At 39.7% G+C, this 13,524-nt stretch overlaps 1 protein-coding gene across 1 annotated transcript in view; it reads left to right on the top strand.

Moving 5' to 3' along the window:
- LOC102385411 (kinesin-like protein KIF16B) overlaps positions 1-12,677 on the top strand; it is a gene marked incomplete at its 3' end in the record, with an annotated part of 55,722 nt that extends 43,045 nt beyond the window's left edge. The window contains exons 4-9 of the mRNA XM_025195454.1: positions 1,425-1,541; positions 8,901-8,998; positions 9,524-9,633; positions 10,794-10,936; positions 12,253-12,421; positions 12,546-12,677. Of these exons, the coding sequence (XP_025051239.1) occupies positions 1,425-1,541; positions 8,901-8,998; positions 9,524-9,633; positions 10,794-10,936; positions 12,253-12,421; positions 12,546-12,677 (769 nt within the window). The remainder of the gene's footprint in view (positions 1-1,424; positions 1,542-8,900; positions 8,999-9,523; positions 9,634-10,793; positions 10,937-12,252; positions 12,422-12,545) is intronic.
- Between the last annotated feature and the right edge of the window lie 847 nt (positions 12,678-13,524).

Raw genomic sequence — 13,524 nt, 5'->3', positions numbered from 1 at the left:
AAAGAGTGTGAATAAAAGAATGAGGCAGGTTTGAACAAACCCACAGAGGGTTTCTGAAAAGGAATAGTTGTTAACTAGATTCTAAAATGAAAGATATGTCGGTGGAATAGTTTTGAGAGTAATGTACTTGCTCCTTTGTGAGAACGTGGAAAAATGGTTAGTGACGATTTGCATAAGCTAGAAAGCTGATATTTGAGGACCAGCCAAGGCTACAGGAAGCATTAAGTAGAGATGAGAATTTCAACAGGCATTGCAGAGATGGTGAGATGGAGCATAGCCTAGCACTCTTGAAGGATGGAAAAATAAAATTCAGGATGATATTGAGGTAGGGGGAGCAGGAGTTTAGTTAACTGAGGAAGTACTTTTCAAATAAAATAGCAGGGGGCGTGAATTGTGTTTAAGATTATCTAAGAATAGCCCTTTGGTCTGAGCTATGTAATTGAAGAGGACTACAACAGAGCTACAGATTTTTTGTTAAGGTGCAGGTAGAGTTATGAAGGTGTCAAAAGAAGTTATAGTTAAGTATCATCAATGTTAATTTTTAATCCTAGCCAACATGTTTGTTATAATCATGATAATAGTTGATCCTCTGCTTCTCTTTTACTTGTATCAGATTCAGAGGACAGTGTTTTGGATACTCTTTTGCATTGCTATCAAACTTCAGGGCAAGAGGGTTTAGGATGAGCTAAATAGGACTGGTACCATAGCTGAAAGGAGATGGGAACACCTGTATTTCTGTGCACATAATTCAGAGAATGGGATAGAGGAGGGACTGTCTGAGAGAAGGTCACTGACTACATAGAAAACCAGTTTTTGTGCTTCTAAACACACGGAAACTAAGACTGAATTCAAAGGTGCTGTTGGTGAGAGAGGAAGAAAAGACTACTTGCTTCATAGTCTTGGCGGAACAAAGCCATTAAATATGAAATGTGCTGACAGGATCAAGGAAAGATTTTCTTTTTAGGAAGTGAGTAGACACTTGCAGAGCAGAGTCCTTATAGTTGGAGAAGATACCAGAGTTAAGTAGGTATTTACAATAGTAAGATAGAAAGATAGTCAATACAGTGTCTGAGATCAGATGAAAAAATTGAAGAGGGGGAAGTCTGACATAATTAAAAGTTTCTTTCCAATTGTGTATGTCAGCAAGTTATGCAGTTGACAGGACCAAAAGTGGGGAAAAAAGACTGTGGCACTACTGAAAGTTGAATGCACCACTAACATTTTATATTACATTAGACTCCTTGATGCTTATTCATTTAGAGCAAATATCTTTGGTCAAAGGTGGTATGTGCTAATAGAGCCATGGTATTATATAATATTTACAATTATTAATTGAATGGAATAATATAATAAACGTTTACCTGTTTCTTTTCTTCAAAACTGCATGATCCCCTTAAAAAAGCCTTTTTTTTTTTTCTTTTTAGGTTTTCAAAAATCTTGGCACAGATGTTCTCAAATCTGCTTTTGAAGGTTATAATGCTTGTATTTTTGCATATGGACAGACTGGATCTGGGAAGTCCTACACTATGATGGGAAACACAGTATGTTGTATTTTCAAACTTTTAGTTTTATTATGTAGCATTTCAAAAGGAATTATAATATTCCATATCCGGTCTGCAAACTGTGGATTTTATTTTATGACTGACTTGTAAATAACCTGAGTTTTAGACATTTCCTTTTAGTTTTTGTAGAAGAAATTTTAAATGGGAAGAAATGCATTTAAATGTTGCCCTTTTATATCTAATAATAAACCCTCCTTTGTGCAGCACAGATCAGAACTCAGTTTTTAGTTCAGTGACCGGTTTCAGGTGGCTAACTTGAAGTGACCCTAATATATATTTTTTTATGATACTGGTACTGAGTCAGTGCTTTCTGTAAAAGCCTATTTGTTCCTCCCTCATTCAGTGGGGTTAAGAAAAATAAAGATGGTTCCTTGATTCCTATTTGGACAAGAATTTCAGGTTGAGAATTGAAATAAGAATGAGGATAGTGGGTTGAAGCTCTGACTCAGTCATTATGAAATATTATGCAGACCTTACTTTAAGGGCTAACATTCAGGTAAACTGTAGCTTTGGGCTCCTAACAGGGGAATGTCCAGTACCAGATTGTTGCCTCTATTGTATGAAATACTTGCTTAAAGAAAGAAGGAAGTGGCTGAGGAAGGTGGTGAAGGGAGCAGCCAAAGCCTGCTGATTGGGTGCATCTAAGAGGTAGTCCTTGTAGCAGTGCTCCCTTTTAACCCTGGTTAAATAAAAGCTGCCATCCTCTAGCAGAAGCCAGGGAGAAAATATTGCCACTTACCCTACTTTGGATAAATCTGTCTTTGAGCTATAGTGGGGCCAGCTAATTTGAACCTTCCTGAGCTGCTAAGAGCAAACTTGGCTTCATTTTTATACCTCTGGTACACACAGAATAAGCTTTATGTATAATGTTATGAGGAGTCTCCATTATGGTGAATTAACAGAGTGGAATGTAGAGGCCAGAAAAAAAATTATGACTTGGGTATCTAAAATGATGAAAATAGAGTGCTAAGGAACATGTAGAACATGTGAGACTTCCTGTAAATGTAGGGACTATTATGCACAAGAGATTGTGTAAAGGTGTAAGTGGCAATGTTACTTTAACCCTGTTGAGAATAGTTTTGGTTGTGCATCATAAATGCTTTAATTTGGCTCTGAACATTTAGGTTATATAATCTACTTGCCTCCCAGAGTCTCAGGTCAGATTTTTTAAATGACTGGCGCTTTCAGCTAGACAGCACTTAAAGAAAACGTGTGTTAAAAGTACATTTTTTCATGTGTTTCCTTAAACATAAACTATTTGAGGGAGTTATCACTGCCTTTGGGTTTAAAGTGCTGTTACCAAATATGCAATGGCTGTCAACTTCATGAAGGTGCCCTAATTGCATTTGGAAGAAGTTACAGAAAAGGTATGTCTCTACTGTGGCCGTAGAGTGCTCAGCCTCACTGCTGAGGAAATGAGTCTCAGTAAATTGCTCCCAATCTACATACATTAACTCCAGAAAGTGGGTAGTGAAGATACTGTCACTCTTGAGAGCACCAGAAAAATAGAACGAGTGTATTTCTGGGGTCCTGGCACACATTACATTGGTGTGTGCCAGGACAATATTAAAGTGTTAATATGATTAACACTTTAACAGCACCAGAAGTAGTAACATTGCCATGCATTCGACCAATTTATGGTGCTATGTAGTGGCAAACCAGCCACAATGATATTCTACATAAAATGTGGAACTTGGTCATACCTGGTTTGTATGGCACCATAAATGGAACATGTGACACATCCCCATCCTGATGCTGACAGACAGCTAATTGTCAGCATTGGCATCAGGACTGGGACAGCCCTAGTCCCGATACTGAAAATGGGCTGCTGAGTGCAAGGGTTGCAAGGTTCCTAGTAGGGGGAGCTGAGAACTTCCCTTAATCTCGTATTTTAAAGATAGGAGTTGGGGGGGCAAGGCAGACAACAAGCCCAGTCATGGAGAGCCCCTCACTAGGAATCTTTCAAGCACAATTGGTTTGCAAGGTTCCTGTTCAAATAAGGTGCAGTTCATATTGGTCCCTGATCCTGAAAATGGCATGTCCTGTGATATACAGCATGGCAGGAAGCATGATTGTTGGGATTGGGGATGAGATCCCAAACCATCATTATTTGAGCATCTCCCAGTGCTCTGGGTATGTCCTGAGTTTGTCCTTACTACTACATTTTCAGCATTGTTATGTGTGCAGTGAGCAGGCAGAGCTTATTTTCTTGATGGTATGACTGAGCACTCAGCTGCCACAGTGTTATTGAAAATTCCTTGATAAGAGGCTGATAGTCTTCCAGTAAAATCGGGAAGTCAGTGGTGAGTCCATAAATGACTGAGGAGGTCAATCTTAGATCTGCATGTTTAGTTCAGTTGCAGAAGAATATTTTTGTCAGGAGGGAGTACATACAGGGCATGGCTCTCTCCCTTTATCTTTTGTCTGCCTCCATAGTGAGGTGAGTTTGCTTGAAATGGCAATGCCTTGTTGTACATTGTGGCACCACTGGGGACAATTCAGTGATCAAGTTTCTCAGGTATTGTTGTTAATATGACATTTCTTCAGATTGGCCTTCATGGTGTTTTGAATCTCTTCTTTTGCCCATTTCTACAGTACTAACCATCAGTGAGTTGGGAATATAGGACCTATTTTGGGAACTGGTTTTCAGGCATCCTTAAGACGTATCCTGTCCAATGGAGCTGGTGCCATATATACATGGCTTCAATACTGGTGGTGTTTGCTTGAGCCAGAATGCTGGCATTTGTTTTTCTGTCCTTCCAGTTGATACTGAGGGTTTTCCAAAGACAGTGCTGATGGCAATGTTCCAAAGTTCCCATGTGTTTCAATATGCCATCCAAGTTTCACACCCTTTTCCAATGTAGGGCTGACAATAGCCTGGTAGCTGAGAAGATTGGTCTGGGTTATGATCACTGAAGATATGATTTTGGAGATGTCCAAAGGCAGCACTGGCAGATTTTTATCCAGTACAGTATTGAATGTTGTTTTCTATGTTCACTTTTTGGGACTGTGGCTACCCTGGGAGGAGAAATGCTCAATATTCTCCAAGGATGGTTCTTTAATTGTAATATGTGAACGAGCAGCTGGATGGTTTGGGGTGGGTCAGTAAAGAATCTTGGTTTTCATGAGGCTGACAACAAGTCCAAGCATTTCATATGCTTCACAGAAACAACCAAGAGTGACCTGGAGTTCTTCAGTTGAGTGGGCACACACAAGAGAGACATTCATGTATCGAAGATCAGTAATGGAGGTGTTGGTTGTATTGGATCTGGAATGTAACCAGTTAATTCTAAAGATATGTCCATGTGATTGGATGCTGATTCCAGGTGGAAGTCTGCCAGCAATAAGATGCAGAAGAGCTGTCATACAGACGGAAACGAACATTCGTGCAATCGCACATTCTTTCTTGACACCAGTTCTAATAGTGGAAGGATCCATTTTCAAGCTATTCCTTAGATGCTTTCTGTAATGTCATCATGTAGTCTGATGTGATGGTAACAAATTTTCTTGAACATCCAGATCTCATCAGGATCCTCGACCGGACCTCTCTTTTGATTGAATCAAAAGCTTTAGTTAGGTCAGTGAAGGCTGTGTAAAGATCTTGGTGTTGCTTGCAGCCCTTCTGCAGCAAATCATGTTTTCTGTACCTCTAAGTGGTCTGAAACCACATTGGGACTCAGATGAAAGCTCCTCAATGACGAAAGTGAGTGTATTGAGGAGAATACAGGCAAGGACTTTCACAGCTATGGACAAAAGTGCAATACCATAGTAATAGCTGCAATCTGATCGGTCTCCTTTCTTGAATATGGTAATGATTTTGGCATTTCTCAAGTCACTGGGAATCTGTTCTTCATAATAACTGTATTAGGTGGGAGCTTTTTTCCACTTTGCTTATAAATTTCAGCTGGTATTCCATCAGGATCACTGTGCTTTGTTGTTTTTTATCTGCTTGATGGCTTTCAAGGCCTCTTGATAAGCTGGTGCAACATAATCCTTAATGGGGTGCCATGGAATGGTCTCAGTTATTGTCTTCAACATTAGAATCTCAGCTCAGGAGCTCTCGAAAGTGCTTCTTCCACTGTGTGTTGGTGGTTGAGCGGTCTTGAAAGCATGTTGTTCTGTCCTTGGACCCCAGAGGAGTGGTGTCTTGTTTGTTTGGACCACAGATAGCTTTGGTTGCACTGAGGAAACTGGTCCTGGCTATGGGTAAACTTGAATCTCTTTTTGGCTTGTCCTCCCACCACTTATTCTTTGGCTCTCAAATTTTCCTCTGCATCTCAGTTTAGGTGGCAACAAATGTCTTGCTTCTGTTTGGAGTTGATGTCATTGTGCCAAGCTTTAAAGGCTGTCTGTCCCTTTTCTGTCAAAGCTTGTATTTCTCTGTCATTCTCATTGAACCATTCCTGATGTTTCTTTGTGGAGAAGCCTTGAGGTTCTTTGCATGCCTTGTGGATGCGTTTCTTGAGGCTCTTCCACTGATCAGTGGTGTTGAGATCATTAGGGAGGTGGGAAAGTTTCTCACTGATGCTCTGCAGAAGATGATTGCTTTTACCAGGGTCTTTCAAGCAACTGATAATTGAACCTCTTCCTTGGTTGCTTCTTTCATTTTCATAATTTTTGTTTTTGGATTGCTATTAGTTTAGAAACCGTGCCCTTGATCTTGCCACCATGGGTGACTGTACCAGGAGTATAAGACTCCAGTACAAGACACACAAACCTCTCTACCACATCAAAATGATTATTCCCTTCTATTTAGCACTGATAAGGCCACATATGGAGTAATGTGTCCAGTTTTAGGCCCCCCACTACAGAAAGGATATGGACAAATGGGAGACAGTTCAGCAGAGGGCAAAAAAATGGTTAGGGGGCTGGGGCACATGACTTCTGAGGAGAGGCTGAGGGACCTGGGCTTATTTAGTTTGGAGAACAGAAGACTGAGAGGGGATTGAATAGCAGCTTTCAATTATCTCAAGGGGGGGTTGAAAGAGGATGGAGCTAGACTGTTCTCATTGGTGGCAGATGACAGAGCAAGGAGCAGTGGTTTCAAGTTGCAGCAAGGGAAGTTTAGGTTAGATATTAAGAGAAATTTTCTCACTAGGAGGGTAGTAAAACACTGGAACAGGTTACCCAGAGAAGTTGTGAAATCTTCATTCTTGGAGGTTTTTAAGACCCGGCTAGACAGAGCCTTAGGTGGGATGATCTAGTTGAGGATTGTCCTGCTTTGAGCAGAGGGATGAACTAGATGACCTCCTGAGGTCCTGTCCATCCCTAATTTTCTATGATTCTAAGGTTGTGATCCATGGGAGGAGCCGCAGTGCAGAATTACAATAGTCTGTTTAATTTGCAAAATTAAAAGCTGTGGATTAAAGACTGTGGTAATGTGTTACTGTAATTGCTTGTAGGTTGCCTGCTGGTTTAGACTTGTGTGTAAATGTTTAGTTAATTTTAATAAGAAATATATCTATATGACTGACAGGAAAACATAAGAAAATAAATTTATGGCTACCTGGTACATCCATTTTTATTCTTCCTTGATTTTATACTTATTTTAAATGTAGTAGAGCTGTCTGTGTTCCTGCTTGCCCAGCATTTCTTGCTTTAAGACCCTGTTTTAGTTGCTTATAACTATATTAAATCTAAATTAGATGGGCTGGTTCTTTCCATATTCATCATCTGCTTCAGGCTAAACTTCTCTTGAAAGATTTACTTAAAGCTGCTTACTATTTGCTAAGAAAGAGACAGCATTTTTAAGTCATGTTTAAAAACAAAATGGAAAGAAGCTTTGGAGTGGGAGTTAGGCATTTGGCAGGGCATGGCAGCCTTTCTGTTAGCCAGATATGGTTCAGTTTTAAGTCTGTAAAAAAATCTCTGAGAAAGGAAAAGAGGCATGGCTCCTTGACTGAAATACAGAGGGATGAGGAGGTGGGCTAAAGAGAGGAGGGATTAGATTGTATCAAGGCGAGAGGGCACCTTGGAATGGGCAGGATGGAAAGGCCATGACTGCAAGTACAGGGAGGAAATTCAGACAGTGGAAATTTGAGAGTGGGAGGTGGGCAGCAAAGATGAATTATATGGGTACCCAGTAATGTACCTGAGGATCTGGGGCAGCAGCCCTGGGGTATCACATTTTTTAAATACATCACACGCAAAAAATAATTGCAGCTGGCCGGGCCAGTGCTGATGGCACAGCAGGCGGTGGTGCCTAGTGAGCTGAAGCTGCTCTGTTTGTGGTGTTACCCTGCTATACTTCTGGGGGAACTAGACAGGGGGAGTGGGTTGGGTCTAGCTGAGGAAGGAAGGAAGAATAAGGAGGCCTGAGAAGAACTGAAGCTGACTGAGAGTGGGAAGAGATTGGTGGGAGGACAGTCTGGCATGAGTGGGTGGCATCTTAGAAGAGGCAGGACTAGCATAGGATAGACTGGAAAGGAAGTAGGCAGAAAGCATCAGGTTTGAGGAGAAAAAATGGAGAACAAAAGGGCTGTGTCTTGTGCCTGGTATCTCAGCGGTCTTCTGTTGTGACACCCTCTGGCAGGGTATGTCTCATACCCCTTTAGTAGCTGTTTTATATAAAAGATGATGGGTTCCTCTGTTAGTTCAAGCGGCAGAGGTCTGTGCATTGGATATGAAGGTTACCACTATGTTGATGAGTCACGTGGGTTATAGCATGATTCCCTGTGATGGAGTTTCCTTGCTTTTTAAAATCCAAGGAAACTGCACACACACAACTGTTGAAAGCAGGTTGGAAACTCAAGCACTCAGAAGTAAAGACATCAGAATTATGGTTGTTTTAGGTTGTCCCCCTTGTAGATATGTCTTAAGTATGGTGTTACATACTCTTACCTACAAAACTCTAGCCTCACGTAGTGTACAGAAAGAACCACATTTCAGGGATGACTAAGGATTATGTAGAGAAGGGGGCCATTATCTAGAGGGCTTGAACCTCTTACTGCAAACAATGGATGGTGTGTAGTGAATGGGTGGCGTTATAGGTGAGCAATGGACTCATGGTTAAGATGGGTGAACGATGCTTTGGAAAAACTGTTTTTATTTGTTGGGTTGCATTTTTGCTTCAAATCGTTGGAATGTGTGTGGGCAGGAAGGCTATAAAGTATAGGCAAAACCATCGAGTTAGTGCTAGGATTCAAATTGCAACACTTAATTTCTAATTTGTTTTTAAAGTGAAATAGAATAAGAATACAGCTATTAAAAATTCGCTTGTTGTATATCAAGTTCTCTGACTCTGGATATTGTCACTTGCATCTTATGATTTGGGGAGTTTATTTCTTTTAAAATACGCAGTGTGTTTAAGTATATATGCATATAAAAATTATGTTGCAGGGAGATGTTGGTTTAATACCTCGAATTTGTGAAGGATTATTCAGCAGAATAAATGAAAAGACAAGATGGAATGAGGCGTCCTTTCGAACAGAAGTCAGGTAGGTCTTGTGGTTGTTATGTCAATTGCTGATTAACAAAGCCATTTTTGTTACAAACCTCTATTTTCACTTTTTAGTATCTCTTGGAAAAATGTGTTTTGTTTGAATGCATCTTTTTATGTTTATCCCCAAAACAGATTTTTGTTGAATGCGGTCATCAAATGTGCTCAGTAGTTCTCTATTCCCCCATTGCATCTGCCTCTATTTATGATGTGAAAATAATTTTCTGTTAAAAAGCATCTTTGTCCCAGTTGCCTTTTCCCAGCCCATGTCCTGCTCTTTCACGTGTTCATTCACATCCTTACTCTTATTTTTCTGTCTCTTTTCTTCTCACAGATCTAGCATATTTTAATCTTTATTATGTTAAAAATAAATAAATAAATAGCCAGTCTTAACCTGACTTGCTTTTTTAGTGCCCCTCTATCTCCCTTCTGTTAGTTCATTACAAACTTATTCTGTCAGTAATTTTTGCTCTTAAAATTTGTATAATTTGATACTTTTCTGAATTCCAATTTTTTTTTTCAGTTATTTGGAAATCTATAATGAACGTGTGAGAGATCTTCTTAGGCGGAAGTCTTCAAAAACATATAATTTAAGAATACGAGAGCATCCAAAAGAAGGGCCTTATGTTGAGGGTAAAAAATTAAGTCCTTTGAACTTCCTTGATACTTTCAGTTTCTATGTTTAATTATATAACCTTCTCTTATTTTTAAGTTGTAAATAGATGTGAAAATGAAGAATAACATGGATCATCATCCTAAGACCATAATGGGGAATGGGGTTTATTTTATTCTGAACCCTTTTAAAGTATAGGTTTCCCTTGCTTTATGCTGTTCCTGGAAAACGGCGCATAACTCGAATTCGCATAAAGGGAACCCACTTTACAATGTAACAAATAGGGATGCATTCCAAGACCTCAACTGTACTGACCCACAGCCCCATTTCTTCCCCTTTTACAAGACAATTTTGCTACTCCCCAACAGCAGCCAGTGCACACAAGCACAGGGTGGTAGTGAATGTTTAGCTGGTGTGAAGAGAGGGTGGTGAAGGATCTTCAGTGGCAGACTTTGCATCACTAGTAGGAGATACAGAACCAGAGAGAGGGATAAGAGAGAGATAAATCAGCGGGATGTTTAGAAGTCATAATTGGGATGGCAACTACAGAATCGCGTTGCAGACAAGGAGTGAGGAGCACAGATCCACACTGGAGAGTATATTTTGGTGCGTGTCACTTCCACAGTGCCGCAGACAAAGCAGCTGACTGCGGGCTTCCACCACACTGATCCCATAAGAGTGAATTTACCTCGCATATAATAAATTTTTGGCATAAAAGAGGTCATCGCATAAGAGTGAATTCGCACATACAGAGCCTGCGTAAAGTGAGGGAAACCTGTAAAGCAGTATTTTGCAGTAGGAAATCTATGCCATAGGAAATCTGTGATTTCAAATCAATATTGGATCTAATTTAGAAATGCAGGTTTGTGTCCCTTGAAAGAGTACACATCTACCTGCTTTATATACTTAACAAGGTTTGCATTTTTCTCTGTAGGCTAATCCACTGCAGTGTATTTATAATAAATATATTGTTCAATATAATATTATATGCAGTGTATTAAGAAGGACTGTCTGGTATTTTTCATGCAAGGCCTTATGCCTTCCTTTAAGAGAGATAAAGGAAATCTTATTATAAATGCTGGCTGTGAAATTGCAGCTCTGCTGTATAGCATTGTGGCAGAGTTGAATTTTGTTGCCATACATTCATAAATGTTCTTTAATCGCTCTTGCTTCTGTTCAGATTTGTCCAAACATTTAGTACAGAATTATACGGATGTAGAGGAACTTATGGAAGCAGGAAATATAAACCGAACCACTGCTGCAACTGGAATGAACGATGTTAGCAGCAGGTCTCATGCCATTTTCACGATCAACTTCACTCAGGTATAGAGACTTGCTCTGACTTGAATGCTCAGTTCCATGGAACAGCTTAACTTACTAAATGGAATATATAGTTGTCAGATCAACAGCTTGAGGAGAGCTAGTTACCTCTATTGTTGACTGTAGCAGAGAAAAGTTAAAGCAGTAGTCGACTGTTGAAAGTAGGCTTTTACCAATTACTGTCTGTTTGGAAACTTGGACTTGAGAGTCACTTTATCAGGTACGAACAGGTGAAGTACTCCAGTTTGCACTTCAGCTTTGTGCAGATGCATGGTCCCTTTCCCCCAACTCCCTCCCCAATCCTTTCTTGAGCATTTCAAAATGGTCGCGCAGGTAGGGCTAGTGCTTTTCAGGCAGGGGGATAGAGAACAGGAATTCATACATGTCTTTGTCTTCCATATCTGGAGGTTTCCAAGAACCTTCTGTCACATTTTCCCCCTGTAGGGATAAGTGGAAAGTGGAGTATTATTGGTTGTGGGAAGATTGTGCAAACACCTATAGGGCTCTGATGGAAGGTACAACTATTTAGGCATGTGCTTCAGAAATGCTCTCTTTTTTTCATGGGTCATTTTTGAAGCACTTAGTGGGGTGTGAATGTCTATACCCTGGCTGTTTGTAGTGCTTCAGAGGCAGTTGGAGCTCTTCAAACAGCATGTCTGTCCATGGCCCGGGAGGAAAGATGCTGGCCTGAATGTACGATTTTCTTCTTCATTTTGTCAAAACTGTGTGCCCCAATGAATTATTCAGCTGAAATCTTATGGAGAAGGATAAGAAGCTAGCCAACACATTATCTTAATGTATTGAGTATTGTGGGGATTCTGTGAATTTAAATTTGTATTAACAGATTCATATTAAATTTTAGAAATAGGAGGAAGTTGTGGTTAAGATCTTAGGGGTAGAAATGTAAAATCATGAGGGTGCTCCTGCAAAATAGGGCTTTTGGAAATATGAATAAAAACTGTGTTAGGTAACATCTAGATTTATTGCTAAAAGCTTAATATAAATTCTATATGTAGGTTATAGTATACAGCTCAGTATATGTGGTACCTAAGTTTGAATGTATGTTTAAGGGATATGGTTATTTGTACCTATTTTGTAGAATAAGTTACTTAAATGAATATCTTGTAGCGGTTTGTGATCATTCAAGCTCCTTTCTAGCCTGTTTCTTGTATACCTGTTCTCTGAAGTCCTGTTAGTCTAAGCAAATTACATTAAAACATGACACAGGAAAGGCAATCGATCTGTATTCAGTAAGATTTCAGAGCTTTGTAGCTTAACAATTTTTGAAAATGATTTTTTTTTTTTGTATTTTTCTTTAGGCTAAATTTGATTCTGAAATGCCTTGTGAGACTGTTAGCAAGATTCATTTGGTAGATCTTGCTGGAAGTGAGAGAGCAGATGCCACTGGTGCTACAGGGGTTAGATTAAAAGAAGGAGGGAATATTAACAAATCTTTAGTTACTCTGGGAAATGTCATTTCTGCCTTAGGTATGTCTCTCTCCCTCTCTCTTTTTTTAAAGTGCCCTCATATCTATCTGCATTGGTTTTATACCAGTATTTTAATATTTTAAGAAAATTAATGAAAACATATCACTTTTATTTCTTCTATCAGCTGATTTATCTCAGGATGTAACAAATCCTCTTGCAAAGAAGAAGCAAGTATTTGTGCCTTACAGGGACTCTGTGTTGACTTGGCTGTTGAAAGACAGCCTAGGAGGAAACTCAAAAACTATAATGATTGCCAGTAAGTGTTTAAATTACTTTTCTACGTCCTTAAAAGGATTAGTTGTAAATATTTAGATGCTAAATACTTCATTAGGAAATGACACTATTGATACTCTTCAGTGATCTCTTTGAAGGGAACACTTTTCAAATATCCACTCTTTAACCATACTGTTTCTCTTAATGTGTGTGGTGCATGTTATCTTAAAGAAGTTGGAGAGAGATAGTGTGTACTTCCAACAGTAAACTGAAGGCATAAAGAATTGTGCTTGCACCAAGGGATCCTGATTTTCAGGATTTTGTCCAGTGGGCTCCCTGGGACCTGAGTGAGGGACCAGTGCCAACCCCTGCTTGCTTCTCAGTCTCGAGTCCTTGGTGTGAGTCCCCCTGGTAATGAAAGGACTGGATTAGCCCATTCTTTCCCCTCACTGGGAACACCCTGGTCTCAAGAAGGTGCAGAGAACAGGGGAGAGGGGATGGTTGCAAGTTGAATGTCTGTACTGCTCCTTCTCCTGGAATCACTTCTAGCAATGGGAACAGCTGTATGTGGCTTGTCTGACTGGTCATGAGTGTGCATGCATTCATTACTTTTTCACTTCCCTGAGTAGTGCGTGCATAACTATGAACCCACTCTGAAAAATATCTGGCTCTACCTCTTCCATTCTCCATTGTTCATTTTTTGTGTGTATATGTATTTGTGAATCTGTAGTAATTAGCTAAGCTGATCAATAGATCCTCAAATCAAAGGTCCATCCAGTACATATACATTCCAGACACAGAATAAATATTCAACCTGATGCATTCAATCACCAGTCTAAATGAAATCTTGTTTTTCTTTTTTCCTAGTCTGAATTATCACCAGTAATAAA

Source organism: Alligator sinensis, unplaced genomic scaffold (genome assembly GCF_000455745.1).
Source record: "Alligator sinensis unplaced genomic scaffold, ASM45574v1 scaffold2484_1, whole genome shotgun sequence".
Lineage (NCBI taxonomy): Eukaryota > Metazoa > Chordata > Crocodylia > Alligatoridae > Alligator > Alligator sinensis.
Note: the sequence above shows the minus strand (reverse complement) of the source record. Positions and strands in the feature narration are given on the sequence as shown.